Source organism: Camelus bactrianus, chromosome 3, assembly GCF_048773025.1.
Source record: "Camelus bactrianus isolate YW-2024 breed Bactrian camel chromosome 3, ASM4877302v1, whole genome shotgun sequence".
NCBI lineage: Eukaryota > Metazoa > Chordata > Mammalia > Artiodactyla > Camelidae > Camelus > Camelus bactrianus.
The window spans coordinates 117,730,502-117,752,728 of NC_133541.1; the positions used below are offsets into that span (position 1 = coordinate 117,730,502).

Below are 22,227 nucleotides of genomic sequence, written 5' to 3' on the forward strand. Positions count from 1 at the left end.
GATCAGGCTGTGAGTCTCAGTGCACTGGGGTTTGGTCCAACACCAATCTAGATGCTGTGGGGGAGGTGTGGTTTTAGATGAGATTAACACTGTCAGTCTGTGGACTCTGATAAAGCAGACCATCCTCCTCAGTGTGGGTGGCCTTCATCCAATCAGGTGATGGGTGAAGGCTGAGATTCCCAAAGAAGTGATTCTGTCTCCAGTCAGTAATGGTTAAATTTGCATCAGCTTGACTGGGCCGTGGGGTGCCCAGAACAAGCATGATTCTGGGTGTGTCTGTGAGGTGATTCTGGATGAGGCTGACACTGAATCTGCACATCCTCCCTAGTATGGGTGGGCCTTGTCTAATCAGGTGAAGGACTGAGTAGGGGAAAAAAAAAATCAATGGAGTAAGAGGGAACTCCTGCCTGACAGCTTGATCTGGCACATTGGTCTTCTATCCTTAGAGTCAGATTCAGGCTGGAACTACACCACCGGCTTTCCTGAGTCTCCCACTTGCAGATGGCAGACCTTGGAACTTCTCAGCCTCCATAACTCAGTGAGCCAATTCCTTATAATAAATCTTTCTCTGTACATATTGAATTGGTTCTGTTTCTCCAGAGAACCCCAACTAATACACATCCAAGCCAGAGCTTATTAAGAGGGCATCCTAGCTGTGAGGGGAGCTGCAAATGGTGGCTCTATTCTGGAAGGCATCTCAGTCAGCTCAGCCTATGTAACAAATACCACAAACTCGGGGCTCAAACAACAGACATTTATTTCTCACAGTCCTGGAAACTGGAAGTTCAAGATCAAGGCGCTGGCACTGGAGGCCTCTCTCCTTGGTGTGCAGACAGCTGTCTTCTACCTGTGACCTCACATGATCTTCCCTGTGTGTGTGTCTGTGTCCTCATCTCCTTTTCTTATAAGGACACTGGTCTTATTGCATTAGGGCCCACCCTAGGGAACTCATCTTATCATAATCACCTCTTTAAAGACCCCCATCTCCAAATACAGCCCCATTCTGAGGTCCTGGGCATTAGGACTCCAAAAGGTGAATTTGGGGGGATACAGTGCAGCCCATAATAGAAGGCAGATGCCCAACCGAAAGCTCAATCACCACTGGAGAAGGGAATTCTAAGGCATAGGCCTCCTGCTTCAGGAACTCAGGGCCCTAGCCCTAACCCTGATTTTACTGGCCCTCCCAGGCCAGGGGAGCCAACCTCTGTGTCATCCGTGTTTCTACCTCCAACACCAATTTCTTGATGTTCTGAACCATCATAACCATGATCTCATGCCTGAGCTCTGATACACTAACAGGGTGTCCATCGCCCACCTGGGACATGGTACCTAAGATGTTCAAGTCTGTTAACCCTCAGAGATGGAACCCAACCACTATATTTGGCACTTAATGCTCACTCAGCTACTTAAAAAAAAAATAAACACAAAAACCAAAAACCAAAACCCTCTCAGTGACTGAATGGAGAGCTGAACTGGGGTACAAAGCCACCCCTCCTGTCCCCATCTTCTGTGCCCTAGAGCAGGCTGGTGGGCCAAGCCCAGGTCTCCCATCCCTGCTTCCCTGCCTGGTGGGGTCCTCTGGCTGTGTGGGGCCCACCTAGGTCTGTACAGGGGCAGGGCCAGGCCAGGGGAGTGGCTGGAGCAGGAGCAGACAGAATGGCCTCGTCTCATTCTCATCCGTTTCCATGGCTGGAGCCAACTCGCCGGCTGCTCAGGGAGATCGTGGAGGGCTACAGGGAGGGGGGCACTCCAACACCCCCAGAACGGGGGCAGTTTCCTTCTTCTGCCTTTGGGAAGGGAGGAGGCCATGAGGAGAGAATAACAGGAAACAACCCCTGGCTTGGCAGCGGCTGGGAAACAGGGTCTGGGACCCCCATGCCTGCCGATTTTCCAGCTCTCAGCTCCCCACCCCTCCTGACAGCTCCGAGGCCTGTGGCCTCAGAGGGAGGAGACCGCACATGGTATCTAGCAGCAACCTATGCCCCCAGCTGGACCCAGGCCAATGAGGGGGGGTTCCCTGGGGGCATCCTGAAGCCAAGCCACAGTTCCCTCCACCCAGACCAGTGGACAAAGTGAGGGGACCTGAGAAGAAGCAGTAACCAGGCTGGTGCAGAGATCCGGGAAGGCTTCCCGGAAGAGGGAACCTGGGGCAGTGCTGTTTGGCAGATTCTGGGATGGTGGGAGATGTTGCCTTTTTCTGTCCACGGACGCAGCCACCAGCTGAGAGTGGCTCTGGACATTTCAAGTGTGGACCATGCAGCAAGGAGCTAAAAGTTTCACTTGACTTCATCTGAGTTAATCTGCATTAAACAGCCTCAGCAGTGGACCTGCTGGACAGTGCCAAGCGGGCTGGGCTCGACACTGGATTGGAAGGTCTGGGGAGGTTCCAGGTGGCCCCGGGTCGGCCTACTGGCCCTTCCTGCAGGCTGTGCCAGTGGGAAGCAGGCTCCTCTGCTGGCCAAGGGATGGGCTGACGTGAGGCTGGAGGAATGCACCCCCCCACCCCATGTTGTCCTCGAGTGGTTTCCTCCCTGCCCTCACAGGGTTGGCAGGGAGGTGCTGGGTCACCTTCAGAACACAGGCCCAGCAGAGGAAGACCTTCTCCATGAAAGGTCAGTGGAGCCACATTCCAGGCCTGGCTGGTCACAACCAGGAAGGCAGCCGGGAGGGGGACTGAAGGCTTGGGCGACCCTGGGGAGCTCTGGCTGGGCCCCTCCATGCCCTGATCATGCAGTCAGTCCTGACTTGCCAGGCCCAGCTGAGAAGGGTCTGGGACCTCACAGGATTTGGGCAGCAAAGCCTTGAGGAGGGTTTGGAGGGGCAAATAGGAGCTGGACAGAGGGGTGAGGAGGCTGGGCAGAGAGATGGGTGGCAGGAGGACAGCTGGGTGAGGCTGGACTGTGGTGCACAGATGGGTCCTTTACAGGGATCTGCCTAGACAGGGATTTGTTTGTTTAATCAATATTATCTGTGCCCTTGATGTGTGCTGGGCCCTGGGGATGCAGCAGGGAGCTGCAGAGATCCCTGCCTTTGGAACTCCAGAGCAAAAACCAGAGACATGACAACTAAGGAGTGTTCAGTGTGAAGGAGGGAGGGCTGAGGAGTTTATTCTTTTACAATTTCTGTAGGTTAAAAGTTTCAAATAGAAAAGTGGAGAAATGCACACATAGGTGGTCAGAGTGGCTTTGTAAGGGGTTGGCATCTGGGTCTGATAGTGGGGTGAGGCGTGAGCCCTGTGGCTGTTGGGGGTTCTGCTGAGGCTGGGAACAGGGGAGGGAGACCAGGAGAGGGAGCTATGCCCTGGAGCTGACTCTGATGAGATGGGAGGGGAGTGTGGGGGTTTGAAATCTGTGGGAGCAACACATGAGGATGCCAGAGGTGTGGAGGCCAACACCAGGCTGTGTGCCGGGTATGGGACAATGGGGGCTGCCAGGCAATAGGGCTGCAGGACACTGGGGACATGTGAAGGTCATACCTGTACATGCACGGTTTGAGTATCAGACACGGAAGAAGTGCCAAACAGGAGAGGTCTGGGATTTGGGAGAAATGCATGGACTGCACATCAGTTTGGACCTGCTGGCATTTGGATAGTATGGAAAGTTCTGCAGCTGGATGAGGCTGGTGAGAGCGAGGGGAGATGGAGCAGGGACCCAGGGATGTCCCTGGAGCCCCACGCTATTTGCTAGCACAGTCTTAACCCCTTGCCTTGTTCCCCTGCAATGCTGCTCACAGGCCTTACCAGAAACCAGCCCGGCCAGCACCTGGATCTCAGACTTCCAGCATCCAGAACTGAGAAATAAATGTCATTTAAGCCACTCAGTCTATGGAATTTGTTATGAAGCCTGAGCTAATACATTTAGGAAAATAGTATGGAGGTTCCTCAAAAATGTGAACACAGAATTACCATATGATGCAGCAATCCCACTTCCGGGGATACACCTGTGGTATTGTGACTTGCAATAAGCAATATACATTTAATCTTCATCCTTATTCTTGGCACAGGGCTCCTAAAACCCTTGGAATTTCTTAAATGATAAGGGTGATTAAGGTGTCTTGATATTCTTAACAAGCCCTTGTCAACCAATTTATGTTAATGAGGTGATTTTGGAAAGCCTCTAAGAGTCTCAATGTCCAGGGACACAAGCGCTATGACGTTTCTCTACGGGTGAGAGAAGGGATTGCCAGGAGAACCAGCCATGTGATTAACCAGGGTTAGAACTTTCAGCCCCATGCCCTGAAAACTCTCGGAAGGAGAGACTGGAGATTCAATCAATAGCCAGCGGTCAATGATTTAATCAATCACATCGCTGTAATGAAGCCTCCATAAAAACCCAAGAGGGCAGGGCTTGGAGAGCTTCTGGGTTGGGGAACACATAGATTTGGGGAGAGTGGTGTGCCCCTTCCCACGTACCTTGCCTTATGCATCTCTTCCATCTGGCTGTTCCTGAGTTATACCTTTTTATAATTGTAGCCCCCCCCCCCCATTAGGTGAACAAACGAAGAGCCTTGGGCAGGACTGGTAAACAAGTTATAAAAAGCTGCAGACTCAGAGGTGTGAGGGCTGGTTAGCCAATGACGGGTAAGATCCCCAGAGGGGGGCAACCTAAGACAGGCACAGCCGCCTGAGTCAGAAAGAATATCATCAAGCAGCTATTTTCCCGTATGTTCCGCCCTGATAAGATGTAAGGCTCACTGGCTCCATGACGAACGTAACTGATCAAGAACGTCAAAGGATCTTAAGATCTTCAACTAAGAACAGTCTGTGCCTGTAGAGAGTCATAAAAATGTCATACCATAGTTAAACATTTTTCAGATTGTTCTCTTCTGCTTTATAAGCCTGTGTAGCTTAATAAGCTTTTAGAGTAGCCATCAGCTCTCTCCGCATACAGTGTGTGTGTGTACATTGATATTGCCATGCCAACAATAATAAATCAGTAATCTAGTAAGTAATATGTTTCTCTGAGTTCTGTGAGGCACTCTAGCAAATTAATTGAACCTAAGGAGAGGGCTGTTGGAAACTCTGATGTATAGTTGGTTGCTCAGCACAGGTGACAAACTGGTAGATATCTGAAGAAAGAGAGACCGAGAGATAGAGAGACAGGGACAGAGAGAGAGAGAGAGCTCGAGAGCGAGTGAGCAGAGCGAGTGAGCGTGCATGCAGTCTTATGGGATCTGATGCTATCTCCAGGTAGATAGGTTCAGAATTGAGTTAAACTGTAAGACACCCAGCTGGTGTCAGAAAATCGTGTGGAATGGAGATTCTACCCCCCGCCCCCTCCCACATTTAGTGATCAGAAGTGTCAGAAGTGAAGAGTAGTGTGAAAACATAGGACACACAGGAGTGTGTGTTTCACACAATAACAAAGGAACTGAAAGCAAAGTTGCAAAGAGATATTTGCAGTGTTCACAGTAGCATTATTCATAATAGCCAATGAGTGGAAGCAACACAAATGTCCATCAGTGGGTGAAAGGATAATCTAAATGTGGTATATACATACAGTGGATACTATTCAGCCTTAAAAAGAAAGACTGACACATGCTACATCACAGAGGTACCTGGAAGACACCAGCCAGTCACAAAAGGACAACTAGTTCATGATTCCACTTCTATGAGTTTCCCAGAGGAGTCACGTTCATAGAAATAGAGTGGGATGAGGTTCCTAGGGCTGCGGAGGGAGCTAAGGATCAGTGTTTGAAAAGGCCCGAGTTTCAGAAGATGAGAAAGTTCTGGATGATGGGGATGACTGAAAAACACTGTAAATGCGCTTAACACCCCTGAAACTGTGTACTTAAAAATGGTTAAGATGGTAAAGTTTAGGTTATGCCCACCTCACCACAATCAAGCAAGCAGAAACTATGCTCTGAGAACCGAAGACACGCCAAGTACACGCAAGTACACGAGTAGCCCCCTGCCTCGGAGGGATGTGTGGGTGACTGACAGCCAGAAGCCCCGCCCCTGGGCACGCCCCGCCCACTCTCACCACGGCCACTCTCTAGCCAGCACCGCTCGCCCGCCTCCAGGGGCTGCTGCGGTGCCGGCCCGCGCATGCTCGCATACGCCCCGCCCACGCCCCGCTCTCCCGCCGCCAAGGGCTGTTGTGGCGTACCCACTCCCCCCACCCCGCGCACCGCCCCGCTGCGCACGCTCCGCTAGCCTGCCTCCAGGAGCTACTGTGGGGCCCGCCCGCGCTGCCGCCCGGGCCGCCCCTTCGCGCCGTCGCATTCCTCCCAAAGATGGCGGCCGCGGCGCTGCTCCGGGGCGCAACTCCAGGGCGCGGCGGCCCGGCCTGGCGCTGGCGGCTGCGCGCGGTTCCGAGGCGCCGCCTGGCCCACGGCGCCTACTGTCAGGGCGGCGGCCCCAAGGGCGGCGCGGCCTGGGCTTGCTTCCTGCTGGGCGAGCGCGCCCTTGTGCGCGTGCGCGGACCGGACTCGGCGCCCTTCCTCCTGGGTCTGCTGACCAATGAGCTGCCACTTCCGGGTCCTGCGGCCGGCTCGGCTTCGGCCCCAGCGCGCGCGAGCTACGCCCACTTTCTCAATGTCCAGGGACGCACGCTCTATGACGTCATTCTCTACGGGTGAGAGCATGGTGGGGGACCGGCTCCGGGGGTTGAGGGAGGGCTGAGGGATGGGCTCCCTTGGAGGGCTCTCAGGGGTGGGCAGACACGGGGGAGGGGCAGGCTGAGGGCGGAGCTTAGGGCATCCAGAGGCGGGGCACTTACGGGAGGACTCCCTGTGGCCCAGGATGGACATCCGGGAGAGCACAAGCAGGACAGGACATCCACTGGAGGCACATCTGGGAGCCTGTGCACAGACAGGGTGGGCCGAGGTGGGACGGCACCTGGGGATTGGAGGGGCACCCATGGTGGGACACGTGGGGACCTGCACACGGGGTGGGCTCGGGGTAGGCGCCGGCGCAGGGCAGCCATCGGTGGGCTGGAGCCGGCACCCACGGATGGGCCTGCGATTCGCACCCATGGGAGGACCTGGACGCTCCTGCACCTGGCCTCTTCTCCTGTTCAGACCCACTGCACGGAAAAGGGGTCGTGGCACCTGGAGCCACACTGCGGGGAGCCGCTTGTGCCACTGCTCACTGAGTTCTCCGATGTGCACTCCGGTGTGCGTTTCTCTCCAAAATCTCCCCGTATTCAGTGATACCAGCGTGTGTTCACATCAGTCTCTGCCGACCTTATCACGACTGTCCGTGTTGGTCATAAGAACAAGCGAAGTCGGTGGCCTTGCCCGTTGTCGTGTAGAAGTTGTGGTTTTCACTTGCTGAGCTTTCTCGGACTTGGTTCCTCTAGAACCTCTTATGCAATTCCAGGCAGTTGCTCTGCCTGTGGCTGCCCTGGCAACTCCCATGTCCCTCTTTTATTGTGGGTTCTCATCTGCATCTTCCTTAGTGTACTGCCTTCTGGAGGAGGAAGTACGTTCTTTAATGGCTTGTTGGGAGGTATGATACTTTAACTCCTTCAAATGGTTTTATCTTGTATCTTGGGTGGGCATAAAACTCCAGGCTGAAAATCATCCCTGAACGTTTTGAAGCCATGACTTGGTGCTGCTGGCGTTGCTGTTAAGAAGCCTAGTGCCTTTTTATTTCTGGGGCTTTGTGTGTGACTGCTTTTCCTCTGGAAGCTCTTGGGGGCTCTTCTTTATCCTGTTGTCTTGAAATGTCATGATGATGTGTTGTATTTTGGGTCTTCTTTCGTGTCGTGTTTCTGGGCACTGGGTGGGCTTTATGACTCTGGTACAGTAAGACCCTTGGGCAGATCCAGCCCTTTTGCTGTTTCTGTAAATAAAGTTTGATTGGAATTCTGCGTGCCCATTTGTTTGCGTACTGTGTGGCTGCTTTTGCCTTCCAGTGGCAAAAGTAAGAATAATATAATAAGCGTGGTAGAGACCGTCTAGCCTCAGACCTAAATTATTTACTCTCTGATCCTTTACAGAAAACTTTGTGATCCCTACTCTGTGTCCCCTGTTTCAGAGAAACCATTGTCATGATTTGTCCTATGTGATTATTATCTTTCCTGTAGTTGCTTTAATCTCTTTTAAAAACTGCATTCTTTGCTTATCTTGAGCTCTGTGTCACCTCTTTTCAGTCATCTCTAGTTTGGTCATTTCACTTTTTAGTTTATCATCGTTTTAGTGATTTTGTGGTCCCCAAATTTCCTTCCTTGAGTCTCCAGTCTGCCTTTACATCTTTCTGTCTTTCATTCTTGTTATCATGGATTTATATCCTCATGAGTCACCCTACAGTGTAAAACAATTTTTTCGTTTCTAGGTTTTTGTTTTTGTTTTTGTTTTTTTCTGTTGTAATTTCCTTCTGGTCTGGCCTGTCTTTGCTTGGCTGCTGGGCCGGCAGCTCTTGTCACCGGGCACGTGCTTGGTGGCTCTTTCCAGACATTGTGTGTGCCCTGATTTGTTCTGTAGAGGATTTTTTGCTTTTCTTTCTTTGTTAAGTGCTCACAATGGGGTATCCCTGTGCCAGTTGCTCTCTGCACTGGGAGAATTGGGGAGCACTGGGATACTGCCCCCTGAGCTCAGTTGCTCTTGTGAGATTCCAATTCAGAGTCCTTTGCGGGGAGTGCCGCCCTGAGGGTGGGGTGGGGTGGGGTGGGGTGGGTCTTCATTCCATCAGACAGAGGCAGCCTGAGTGATTGGCCCTACTTCTGAGCAGTTAGTGGAGAGAAGAGGTGAAAACAGTCTCTCAGATGGCTGCTCTTGGGCCTGTGGGATTGATAAGCAGTGTCCAGATTCATCCCTCCCAGGTCTGCTCAGGGCAGGGGGCATGGGGCCGGGGGAAGAGGGGGCTGAGCCCGCTGGCCTTGCACCCTGTCCCAGTGCCTCCATTCAGGTCTCACGCCTGCTGTTGGCTTCCACGGTGTGCTCCCTCCCCTCCTGGTTGCTATTGGCCATTCACCTACACCAGATCTCACTGAGGTCTGCTCTCCGAGGAGAGGGCCACACTGGCGGCAGGGCCTGGGGCCTCCCTGCTTTCCTCATGCTTTCTCACTGCCTGGCATTTTCTTTGCATCTTCTCTCTCTGGAATTTTTCATTTTAACTGTCATGCTTCTGGTTTCCCATTCTTGACTTGTGGCTTCCTCAGTGCACCCTGTTTCCAGACGTGACACCATTTCTCAGACAAAGCTTTAGTTTTTGTTTTTTAAAGTAGACTGTTTTGAGCAGTTTTAGGTTCATAGCGAAATTGAGGGGAAGGTACGGAGATTTTCCATATACTCTCTGCCCCTACATATGTGCAGCCTCCCCTGTTATCAGCATCTCTCTCCAGAGTTTACAGTGGGTTCAATTTTTTTTTTTTTTACAACTGATGGACTTACATTGACACCAAAATTCCCCGAAGTTCACATTAGGGTTCACTTGGTGCTGTGCGTTCTATGGTTTTGGACAAATGTATAATAACATGTATGTATCATTATAATATCATATAGAGTAGTTTCACTGCCCCTAAAAATCCTCTGTGCTCCACCTGTTTATCTCTCCTAGCTCCTCACAGCCATTCAAAGGGTATTTTTGTATCTGGAACTCTCGCCATCGTTTCACTTTTTCCAAAAAGTCACATCGTTGGAATCACAGAGTGTGCAGCCTTTTTAGATTGGCTTCTTTCACTTAGCGGTATGCATTTAAGTTTCCTCCATGTCTTTTCATGGCTTGATAGCTCATTTCTTTTTAGTGTTGAATAATATTCTATCGTCTGGGATGTACCACAGGTTATATATCTATACCTACTCAAGGACATCGCTGTTGCTTCCAAATTGTGACAGTTATGAATAAAGCTGCTGTAAACATCAGTGTACAGGTTTCTGCGTGATCGTTAGTTTTCACCTCCTTTGGGTAAATACCAAGAAGCGTGATTGTTGGATTTGTAAGGTAAGAATATGTGTAGTCTTGTAAGGAACCACCAATCTGCCTTCCCAAGTGGCTGTTCCAGTTTATGTGTGAAGACCCAGGTTGAGGCAGAGCTGGGTCCAGGGCTGCACTTGAGGAGTGAGGTCCCTGTGTTTATGGAGGTGATGGGTACCAGGGTGGCAGGCACTGTGCAGGGCATCAGGCTGCTGGAGGAGGGCCCGCTCGGTGTTCTGGGGAAGGGCTTAGTTGGGCTTGACCCTCCCTTTTCGGGTTTTCACACAGCCCGCGCCCTGGGCTGAGGACGGTCGCCTGAGATCACACTGCCACCACATCCTATATCCAGATCCTGCCTTCCAGCCCTGCTGCGGAGGCTGCAGCTGCCTCTCCACCTCTGTCTTCCTGCTGCCACGGTTGTGCTCCAGGAAGGGCTGCTGGGCTTAACATAAAATTGCAGGACGCTCAGGTAAATCTCAGACTTTTCAGGGATGACCTATGCATTGTTCGGGAAATACTTTTACTGAGGACATTATTTACTGTTTATCTGAAATTCCCATCTGACTGGGCATCCTGTATTTGATCTGGCACTTTGCATTGTCTGGGGATATTTGTGGTTGTCACTCAGGCATGGATGCTCCTGGCATCGAGTGGGCTGGACCCAGGTGTGCTCTCAGCACCCAGCAGAGCCCAGGACGGCCCCACAGAGAGTACTCCAGATCGCCCAGTTGTTGGCTATGCCGGCCAAGAAGGCTGCCCTGAGCATAGGCTCACACTACCTTACCCCTTCTCCTGCCGACCTGTTCCCCATTACTCACCTGTGGCAGGGGCAGCAGACAGTCAGATTTGGGGAGGTGGGGCAGAGGTACATTGCAGCTTTGTCATTCCTTAGGGGCTGCATGGCATGTGGCCATTTGCACAGGTAGCTTAGAAAGTGCCTGAGCCCAGAACCTGGCCCTGCTCCCCACCCAAGCCCATCTTGAACCCATGGAACGTCCATCCCATGAGTGAGATGGACGCATCAGAGGTCCTGTCCACCCCGGCACTCTGGTGGTCCCATCACCACCCCTCCTTAGGGCCCTCTACTGGCTGGGTCTCCTCCCAACGTGGCCATGGCTTTACCTGCATCTCTCCCTCCTCCTCCCAAGGTTTTCTCTCCCCAGCAACCTCACATTCTGCTCACCCATGCCCAGTTCCTCCCCTTGCCAGTATTTCATACCGTTTCTGCCTGCTTCCTCTATCAGAGATTTAAAAAATAAAAGTGTAATTGCACATGGTTAAAAACCCTAACCTTAAAAGGCTTATGATGAAAACTGACTGTTGTCTCCCTCGTGTCTCACTGGCACAAACCCATCTTCTCCAGAGGCAGCTCCTTTTTCTTTTGAAATAATTATAGATACCCAGGAAGCCACAAAAAAATGAACAGGGAGGTCGCATGTCCCCTTCACCCAGTTCCCACAATGGCAACACCTTGCCTTCTGTAGTCCAAGGTCACAACCAAGGGACTGACGTGGGCCAGCCACAGGGTGCACCCAGGTTCCTCCAGATTTCCACGTGTGCCTGCAGCTCTGTGATTTGATCACACGTGTATGGACCTGGGGAACCTCGATCAAGACAGCTCTTCCATTACTATCAGGCTCCCTTCTAAACTTTGCTCTCAGGTGCTCAGCTGCTTGCCCTCCATCTCTATGACTGTGTCATTTCAGGAGTATCGAATGAACAGAGTCTCTTAAGATTGGGTTTCACTCACCTCGATGCCCTTCAGCCTCTTCCCTGCTGAGTACTATTCCACCGAGATAATGTACCACAATGTGTGAACCGTTCACCCGCTGAAGGGCATCTTGGTTTCATTGCCTGGCTGTTAAGAATAAAACCGCTCCTAACGTTCATGCATGGGTTTTCTGTGAACACCTGGGGTGTTCCCTGGGGTAAGTGCCCAGGAGTGCAATGGCTGGGTCATGTGGTAGCTATGTGCTTAGTTTTATAAAGAACAATCCATTTTCCAGAATGGCTGTTCCATTTACATTCCCACCAGCAAGGCTGAATGATCCAGCTTCTCCTCTGCGTTCTCTCTGCCTTGGATGTTTTTATTTCAGCCGTTCTGATAGCTGTGCCCTGGTGTCTTATCACAGTGGGTTTTGCCTCGTGATAAGTGACATTGAACTTCTTTTCGTGGGGTTATCTGCAGCATCGCCTTTGAATTCTTCTGTTTGTTCTGGCCTTTTAATTCCGGCTGTAAATGACCCTTTCCCCACCCCTCAGCTGATCTCAGTTTTGACCTTCTTTGAGGACCGTTTGGGAGGTGAGCGGCTAACCTGGCTTGCTGCTGCAGCCTGCTCTTTCCCGCTTTCTCCACGTGGTTGTTGCCGTCCTTACTGGACCCACGGCTGGTAGTTACGGGCAGGGACATGGAAGGTTTTGTGCTGTGGGGTGAACCCACAGCAGATCGGCACACAAAGCAAGCCTCTGCAGCTTTTTCCTCTGGGAGTGACTGACTTCTTCAGGGCAGCACTTAACCCTTTCCTGCCTGGGTAGGAGGTTGGGGGCACAGCTGGTGGGCTCTGGGGGCGGGGGCGGGGGTACCAGCTGATGGCCTTTTTCTTATGTGTACTCCTGGAACGTCTTACCCACTTCTTCGTCTCAGCTTCCACCTGGCTGTGGGTCCTTGCTCAATCCATGTGTACAGCCAGGACCTCAGCCTTATACCCCTGTGGGTCCTAGAAGTCTCCACTTAGGGCTTCTCCTCCATGTCCAATGGTGCACTGCCTCTCCTTTGTGCTTATCTGTCCGTGATGGCTCCACCATCCGTCTGGTCACCACAGTAGGATCCAGGGTCCTTCCAGTGCATGTTGGCTGCCAGTGCAGGTTAGGATGGTTCTGGGGCTCTGATCAGGTTGTGGGGCTTTCCTAGGGGAGGTGGGAGGTGGCCTTGGGCAGGACGTGGCCTCACCACGCATCTCACCTTGCATCAGCTGCCTGCTGTCCCCCCAGCTCTTCCTGCCCGCTCGCATCCCTCCTGAGATCCACTGTGCACCCTGCCTTAGAACCCTTGGCTTTTTCTCAGTGGCTTCTCAGGGCTGGAGGAGGCAAATCCTGGACCTCAGTGTGACCTTGAGCACCTGACACCACTGTGGTCCCAGGGCCCTGCTTCTCACCGGTCCGGCCAAGGCCTCTCCTCCACTGGTCAGACTGCTCCCCGTGGGTGAGGAGGGGTCCTGTGGTGGCCATGAGGTTTCTAGCATGCACTGCACTGTGCAGCAGTACCAGGTGGTCCAGGGGTGGCCCATTGCATTGGAAGGCACAGCCGTGCATGGGCGTGGCCCGACCCTGCGCACTTCCTACCATGTGCCCTGCCCACCCCACCTCCCCCTGCAGGCTCCTTGAGCACTCGGATGAGCAGCCCACCTTCCTCCTGGAGTGTGACACGTCAGTGCTGGACGCGCTGCAGAGGCATCTGGTGCTGCACAGGATCCGGCGGAGGGTCACGGTGGAGCCATGCCCTGAGCTGCGCGTGTGGGCTGTGCTGCCCTGTGCCTCTGAGGACGCCAGCAGGGCTGCACCACTGCAGGAGAAGGCCGAGGGCACCGCCATCCTCACCCGTGATCCCCGGACAGCCCGCATGGGCTGGCGGCTCCTCTCCCAGGATGAGGGCTCAGCCCTGGTGCCCGGGGCCCGGCTTGGGGACCTCCAGGATTATCACCGGTACCGGTACCAGCAAGGTATGGACATGGGACTGGGCCTGGGGAAGGGTGAGGGAGAAGTGCTGGATGGTGGGGCGGGATTAGGGTGGGATTGGAGGGGGAGGAGGGGTGTGACACAGGGCCCTGGGGAAGCTGTGTGCTGGGCCCAGGCTCTGGGAGGAGCCAGGGGGGGAGCAGGGGTCTGGGATAAGACCAGACCTAGGTGCTGACCTGGGACCAGGATGGGGAGCTGCAGCAGGGACCTGGAGAATGGGAGGGACCCGGAGGATTGTGGGGGGCAGATGGTGGGGCTCCTACAGGCCAGCACTGCCAGCCTCCCTGGGTTGAGCTGCCAGCTCTCTGTAGGTCACCTCAGAGTCCAGGATTCACCAAGCCTCTCCCCTCCCACCCCTATAGGTGTTCCCGAGGGGATCCACGACCTGCCCCCAGGAGTGGCTCTGCCCCTGGAGTCCAACCTGGCCTTCATGAACGGCATCAGCTTCACCAAGGGCTGCTACATTGGCCAGGAGCTGACGGCCCGCACCCACCACATGGGTGTCATCCGAAAGCGCCTCTTCCCAGTACAGCTCTCAGGCCCTCTCCCAGTGGGCGGTGTCGCCCCCGGCACCTCCGTGCTCACCGAGTCAGGTCAGGCAGCCGGCAAGTACCGGGCAGGCCAGGGGGACGTGGGGCTGGCTCTGCTGCGGGCAGAGAAAGTCAAGGGCCCTCTCCACATCAGAACCTCTGAGAGCGGTCTAGTGGCCCTGGCTGCATCTGTGCCAGACTGGTGGCCCACAGCTACCAAGTAGCCCTGGATGTCCCTGCACTCCTGCACAGGGCCTCTGTCCATCTGCTGCACCCTATAGGCCGTCCCCCGCTCCCAGGGTGGCCCAGTTGAATGAACACCAGCTTGGAGGCTCCCCAAGTGTACGTGGGCCTCCCAGGGCTGCAGGTATTGGGGGGCATGCTGCTGTAGCCCAGGTGTTCCCAGCCTACCATGCTTCCTCTGGAGGGTCCTATGCTCAGGGTGGGCCGTCCTCTTCTGGCGGCTCTGTGGCTAGAGCAGCAGGAGCCTCTTGGGAACTGGGGGCAGGTAGAGGTGAGCCCTGCACCTGCCTCTGTGCTATGCTGAGCCCCAGCTTCCACTAGACCTTGGATGAGGCTCCAAACCATATAGGCCTGGAGGTCATTCATCCATCAGCCAGGGATGCTCCAGGATGTGTCTGAGCCACCTGCATCCCTCTTGAGTCTGCTCGGGCTGGCCTGGGGAGGAGGCTTCTCAGCATCTGGGGTGGCTGAAGGGACAAGTGGGCTCTGGGAATTGTCTTACCATGTTGGCTTGGGGGCAGGTCTCAGGGTGAAAATCTTGGGGGCCAGGTGGAGTGGTGGTGTCTGTGAGTCGAGGTGTATACACTGCTCACACCCACCAGGGATCTCCCAAGTGTATCCCTGTGCTCAGGGGCAACCAGCTGGGGGAGCCCCAGTACCATTTCTTGCCAGGGTGCCCCATCTGCACAGCTTCGGCCCCACAGTGGTGTCAGCAGCCCTGCCTGACCCCTCCGTGCCCTGCAGACCTCAGGAGCTTGGGGTGGGGGAGGCTGCCCTGGGACAGCAGGGCCCAGCGTGCAGAGAGGAGCTTCAGCTTGGTTTACTCGCTGCTGCTTTCTGATACAGGCATGTCTTCACAGTGAGGGGATGACTGACTGACTTACCCCTCTTTAAACCACTGATTTCCATTTTCCCGCTGCAATGTGAATCTCGTGTTTATGGGGTGTCCCACCAGATACCCCAGAGTGGCTATTAAAGTGTGACCCACAACTGGCCCACGTGGAACTCTGGTTTCATTCTGAGTGGCAGGTGCTGGGACTTGGTTTTGGGTAGACCAGATACATTGAGATGCTCTTTCTTGAACAGCTGAGCACACCAGATAAAATATTTTAGTGGAGTTTCCCCGGTTTGCTGGACTGACTAGAAGGGAAGAGGTCTCAGAGGCCTGGACCAGTGATGGAGTGCCGAGTCCAGAGGAGACAGGACCTTGGTGATTCTGAGCTGTGGTCTGAGGACCCAGGGTAAAAGGCAGACAGGCCTGTCCCTGTGGATTGTTGGTACCCACAGAGCTGGGATGGGGAACTGAGCAACAAAGGAGCCATCCTGGTGTCGGGGGGAGCAGCAGAACCCCCCCCCCCAAGAACCTGCAGCCAGATGCAGGTAGGAGTCATTTCAGGAGGAGGTGGGGAGAGTGGAGCTGGGGGTGGGGAGCTATTGGGCACTTCAGGGGAATAGGAGACACAGAGAGGGACTGGGATATTAAAGGTGATGGAGACATAGGGGGCGGTGAGTGCTTGGCCAGTCCTGCGAGGCGAGGAAATAGCCAGGCAGTTCTGACCTCTTCCATCCCCGCAAACTGAGAGCAGGTGGTCAGGCTGGGTGGGCAGCAGCATCTGAGGTGCCGCTCCTGGGGTACCTTCAGTCACGCCAGTTGGTTAGGGAATAGAACAAAATTAAGGCAGGACAGCCTCTGGACAGGAATGACGGGGGTCTTCACAACATATAAATAAAGGACACAGGAGCCCCTGTGCTGACGGCGCTGCCACTGTCTGTGATGGGAATTAAAAACGCTCAGGGCTTCTCACGGTCTGTGGATCCCCAGAGTCGAGAGCTAGGCGTCTTCTCTGGACAGTGGTTTTTGTAGAATGTCAGTCCATTGGCGTGAGCATGAGCTTCTGTGCCCTGATGTGGGAGCCATAAGTAAATGAGAAAGGAGGTGGGCCATGGTATTAAGCGTGGTCAGCTTCTGAGTGAAATGCTGCCTTGGACGTCGTGTGTCCCAAAAATGTCCTCAGTGTTCTCCAGTTAACAGAGACCTTAAAATATTTGGTGCAGACCCAAAGAAATACACACTCCGGGTTCAACCTCAGTGTTTTTAAAAGGAGGCTGCCTCGCAATGCAAGTGCTCCCTTTCTTGGACAAACCAAGTCAGTTTTCACGAAAACACTGGAGCTTAAAGAGCTCTGACTTTGAGGCGCTCCAAAGCCAGCTGCCTGGTGCGCATGACCCAGAGGAAACCAGTCAGTGTAAATCTTCACGTTCGCTTCCAATTTCATACACGCTGAACCCTGTGAATACAGATACCTGGGGGGAGCTCATTGCTGGTTTTCCTGTCTGCTTTAGTTTGTTTTGTAAAAAGTATAAAGTTCTGAAAATTAGCTGTTTAAAAAAACAGAGTAGCTCTGGGTGGTAGTATTTCTAGAAGTCTGGCAAATCCAAGTGTAAACCTTTCTTTAGAAACTCTTGTCCAACTCAAGTTGTACAGAGAATACATTCTAAGGAATACACCTTTGTTGTTAAAAAACAAACAAACAAAAAACCCAGAAACACTCATTTAACCCCCAAAGAAACAAGGGTCAGCAGAAAAAACAGTAGAACCAAACCCACAGATTTTTCAGATATTGGAGTAACCAGACACATAACATAAAATAAATATACTTAGTGTATTTAAAGAAATAAGGCATTTAAATATTAGTAAGAAGCACGAGACTATAAAATGATTAGATAGACCACGAAACAGAATCAGAGAAAACTTCTGGAAATAAAAATAAATTAAAATCTATGAATATAGTCTCTGAAAAGAAGGGATTAAGAGACCGAAGAAGAGAGAGATTTAATATAATGTAATGATCTAAGTGGAATTACGGAAGGAGAGAAAGAATGGCTGAGAATTTTCCAGAATGGATGGCAGTTGCCACTTCCTAGGCTCAGGAAGCCCAGTGGGTGTGTAGCATTGTATCTTCTGTGTACTGAGAGAAAAATAACTATCAAGTCTAGAATGTATACCCCAAACTGTTATTCAAGAATGAGGTGAAATATGACATCTTCATCTGTGATGTGATTTTTGTAGGAAATATGTATTTGGTCTTTCTCCCTAATCCAGGCGCAGAGCTCCTAGAACTCTTAGAATTTTCTAAGTGATGAGAGTGATAGAGATATATTGCTATAACAAGCCCCTGTCAGCCACTCCAGAGTTTATGTTAATGAGGTGATTTGGGAAACCCCGGTGGATGGGGGCTGGTTGCGAGGGAATCAACCATGTGATTAGAGGGTTAGAACTTTGAATCCCCTGACCTCTGGGAAAGGGAGAGGTGCTGGAGGTTGAATCAGATGCCAAAGACCAATGATTTAATCAATCATACCTCTATAATGAACCCTCTATAAAAACCTAAAAAGGATGGGGTTTGGAGAGTGTCCAGGTTGGTGAATACGTGGAGGTTTGGGGAGAGTGGTGTGCCCAGAGAGGGCATGGAAGCTCCATGCCCCTTCCCACATACATTGCTCTCTCCATCTCTTCCATCTGGCTGTTAATGAGTTATACTCTTTAAAAATCAACCGGTAATCTAGTAAGTAGAATGTTTCTCTGAGTTCTGTGAGCCACTGCAGCAAATTAATCGAACCCAGGGATGGTCGTGGAAACCCACCTATAGCCAGTTGATCAGGAGCGCAGGTGATAACTTAGACTTGGTTTTGGTGTCTGAAGTGGTGGTAAGGGGGGCACCCTTGGGGGAATGAGCCCTTAACTTGTGGGTTCTGATGCTGCCTCCAGGTAGATGGTGTCAGAATTGGGTTGAACTGTAGGACACAGAGGCGGTCTTGGAGAATTGCCTGATGTGGGGAGAAAGCCTGCATGTTTTAGAATTAAAGAAGCAAAAAGTTTAGAGATAAAAAATTCTAAAGGATGTCTTTAGGCAGAAGGACAGTCCCATAAACGAAATCCCACAAGGGAAGCTCTGAAATACAAGATTGGAATGAATAGAGGAATAAAAGGTAAATATATGGATAAATCTAAAAGCCTGAATTTAAAAGTTGGTATTTATAGTACCTATCTTGGGAGTGAGTTTATGCTAATGAGAAGGTTCAGGGTGGGCCCCGAGATGGCATCAAAATGAAGACCAAGTGATAAGAGAGTGGGAACTTTCAGTCCCATTTCCAACCTCCAGGGAGGGAGGGGATCTGGAGATTGAGCTTCCATTAAAAACTCTTGAACAAGGAGATGTGATGAACTTCCAGGTCGGTGAGCACGTGGAGGGGCTGGAAGGGTGGTGCCCAGAGAGGTCATTGAAACCCCATACCTTGCCTTGTATGTCTCTTCCAGTAGGCTGTTCCTGAGTTATATCCAGAACTCGGTTAATAAACCAGTAAACCTAAGTAAAGTGTTTCCTGAGTTCTGTGAATCATTCTAGCAAATTATCGAATCTGAGGAGAACACGGGAACGCCTGAATTTGTAGCCAAGCTGAACAGAAGCACTGGTGGGCTGGGCACCCCATGGTAACTGGCATCTGAAGTGGGGGGCAGTCTTGTGGGCTGAGTCCCAACCTATGGGGTATGATGCTAACTCAGGAACTTAGCGTCAGACTGAGTTGAACTGTTGGACACCTGGTCAAAGAGACAACTGGAGAGTTGGTTGATGTTGGAAGACACCATGTATTTGATGTCACAGAAAAAAAAACTACAGAAATCCTTCTCATCATTAATTGGCAAATCAAATTAACAAGAGTCAGTAAAGACAGGGTGATAATAACATAATCCTTAAGCTTGACCTAAAGCCTCCATCAACCATTGCCCTGAGCAATCAGAGAGTACACATTTCTATCAAAAGCACGTTGAATGTTGAATGTGTATGAAGATTAGCCTTGTTCTTGGCCCTAAAGTTTCCACAACTTTCTTTTTTTTTGTAGGGGGAGGCAATTAGGTTTGTTTGTTACTTATTTTAAAATTTTTTTAATGAAGATACCGGGGGTTGAACCTAGGACCTTGTGCATTCTAGGCACACTGTCACTGAGCTATGTACCTTCTCCCGTTTACAACTTTCAAAGAACTGGTTTCATGGAGATTCCTTTGATTACAATTCTATTTAAAAAGATACCAATAACTAAAAACCTTCATCACTTGAAAGTTAAAAAAGTCATATCTAACTACCTCGTGGGTCAAAGAAAAAAGTCATCACAAATCATTAGCTGCTTAGAAATGAAATGTCAATGAAAATACAACAAAATTTGGTTGTGGGTGTACATTTATCAGGGGAGCTTTATAGCTTGAGTCATATTATTGAAAAAGACCAAAAATTAAGCAGCTGTGCCTCTGACTTAAGAAGTTAGCAAAATAACAACACAATAGACTAAAAGAGAATAAAAAGAAGGAAAAAATAAAGTGAAAAACCAAAAGGCAGAGGAGCGACAATGCCAAATACTTTGAATCAACAGGGCAGTGGGAGTGGGAGGAGGATCCCAGGGGCTGCAAGGGAGGCAGGGTGGGTGGCTGGGTCTGCACCCTCCCCCTGCCTGGCCTTTCTAGAAAACCCCTCTCTTTCCACCCCTCTGTGTTTCCTTTTCATGTTTCCTCTCCCAGCTGGTGCTGCAGGTAATTTGATTTTCCAGAAGTTCTCTTTTAAAAATACATACTCTGTCCCATTTTCTTCTGGGTTTATCTCCGTGTTCTTTCTCTGCGTAGCTGAGGTGGTTCTGTGTATAACACATCAGTTTCACGTCCTGTATTTCCCCCCACGTACCTTGAGCACTTTTTCCTCTGTCATCACCATGGATGTTTTTTTGTGGCTTCCTGGCATCTTCAGTAGCCCTTGGTTGACTCAGCTAGGCCACCGATGGCCATCCAGTACGTTTTCTTGGTTCTTCTCTCTCTTTTTTAGCTATGGTGATGTTTCAGTGCAAGCCTTCCAGATAAGTCTCGTGCTCGCATTTCAGGTTTCGTGGCTCACTGTGGGCAGGGGCGGGATGCTGACCTCCTAGTGGGTGGCACTGAGCCAGCTGTGCTGTGTTCTTGACTTGCCACTGGTTTCAGGAGTATTTATAAATAGGTTTGAGAAAAATGATCAAGTGGGGGAGCTGAGACTGAGTGGGACAGAAACCCCACTTTAAGAGGCCAGCACGATCCCCCCAGCCTATCTCAGTGGAGGCTGGTGGATGGGTAGGTCCGGAGTCACTGGCCCTGCTGACTCCTCCTCCTCCATTAGGTTCAGACATGTTTACTGCAACATTTTATTATGAAAAAAATGAACACAGGAAGTGTGAGTTTCGCAGTAAACACCCCTGGACTTGCCCCATTCGCAGTGAGCTGCTGCTGCGCTTGGTCCTTTGGGCATCAATCCCGCGCCCGAATTCTCTCTACTCCCTGCCCCCGCTTGGCCTTTCTTAATTTCTGATGCATTTCCAAGCAAGTGGCAGTCCTCGGCCCCGCTCATTCCTGACACAATCAATACCAGTTACGGTTCATTTTTTCCCCTTAAGGTGAAATTAGCATATAGTGAAACACACAAGTCGTGCTATTTGATGGGATTCTGAAAAATACATACAGCTGTGCAGCCCAGACCCTGGGGAGGTCTGGGACATCCATGAGCTACATGTGGTTGCTCTCTCCTGCCCCTCCCAGCCAGGCCCTGTGCCCCAGCCACCACGGATGGACTGAACCTGCTGTAAAACTTCACGTGGATGCAGGCACTCAGTGCTGTGGTGTCTAGGGATGCTTTGTTCTCAGCACATTTTGGACCCTCCTCCACTGTGCGTGTGTCCCCGGTGCAGTTCTTTTATTGCTGAGTGGGGCTGGTTGAGTGGATGGACCACAGTTAGCTTCTGCATCTCCTATGGAGGGACCCCTCCCCCATCCCAGGATGCTGGCACTTTGGGCTGTTATGAGGAAAGCAGCAGTGAGCATACAAACAGGCGATGGCCGGACCATCTGTCAAAGTAGAACTCTGACCCACGACCTTTGACCCTCCGACCGGGAAACCAACCCACCGTCTTCAGTGGCCAACCCGGAAAGCCAGCCTGCTGTAAGCTGAACTTGCAGGCTATCAGACTGCCATCTCCAGCAACAATCCAGGCAGCCAAATAACCCCTGTAATTAGCAATCAGCCCCAAACCACAGGACTTGATCAATAATGTGTGCTCCCTATCTTTTGTTCCACTTCCAACTCAGGACCAACCAGAGAAAGCCAAATATGCTCCCTTGACAAGTCCCGCAGGGTGCTCCTAGTCGGTCGCTCTGGGTCCCCAGGCCCGCAGGCCTCCCCTTTCTCCATGGGGAGGCTCTGCGGCCCCTGACTGCCTCTGACCCCCTTGCTGCAGCGAGATCTGAGCCCACGCCATCCTCTGCTCCAGCAGCCTGTGTTCATTTCCACACAGGACCAAGCCCTTTGTGGACACAGGCTTTCAACTCATGAGGTCAGCGCCTAGGGGTGGGTGTGTGGGGCCACACAGAGGAGGGAGGGTGTGTGTAAACAGCTGCCTGCCTTCCCCCACAGCGACCAGTCCATTTAATGCTCCCACCGACAGCCAGCCCAGTGCCAACATCTGGTGCTGTCAGTCTTGCTGATTGCCGTTTGGGGATTTGGTGTCTACATTTCAGGCATCTCAGGCAGATGCCTGGCTGTGCGTGACGGGGAGCTGAAGGGGCATTCCCCCACTCTCTGTGGTCTGGGCACCTGATCAACTCAGCGTCCTCGTCTTCAGTTTCTTTTCAACTGTTGATTCAGTTTGGGTCACGTTAGCGTTTGTGGGAAAAATGAAGTACTTCCAAATAGATTTCATGCCAGAAAGCTCGCAAAATGAGAAGTTCGTCAGGGAAGGTAATGATAGCAGGAACCCTGTGGATGAAAAATCTGGAAATTGCTGAGTTCTGGT

General features: G+C 51.7%; 1 protein-coding gene across 2 annotated transcripts; it reads left to right on the forward strand.

The window, feature by feature from the left end:
- The first annotated feature begins 6,071 nt into the window (after window positions 1–6,071).
- On the forward strand, window positions 6,072–15,372 carry IBA57 (iron-sulfur cluster assembly factor IBA57). Of its 2 annotated transcripts, XM_074361105.1 has the most exons (4): window positions 6,444–6,575; window positions 10,148–10,328; window positions 13,235–13,578; window positions 13,957–15,372. In XM_074361105.1, exons 3-4 carry the CDS (start codon window positions 13,479–13,481, stop codon window positions 14,346–14,348), a joined length of 492 nt encoding a protein of 163 aa, XP_074217206.1. In that variant the 5' UTR covers window positions 6,444–6,575; window positions 10,148–10,328; window positions 13,235–13,478; the 3' UTR covers window positions 14,349–15,372. The 2 variants fall into 2 exon arrangements, with proteins under 2 accessions (XP_010952141.1, XP_074217206.1); XM_010953839.3 differs by lacking the exon at window positions 10,148–10,328 and having other exon boundaries at window positions 6,072–6,575.
- The last annotated feature ends 6,855 nt before the right edge of the window (window positions 15,373–22,227 follow it).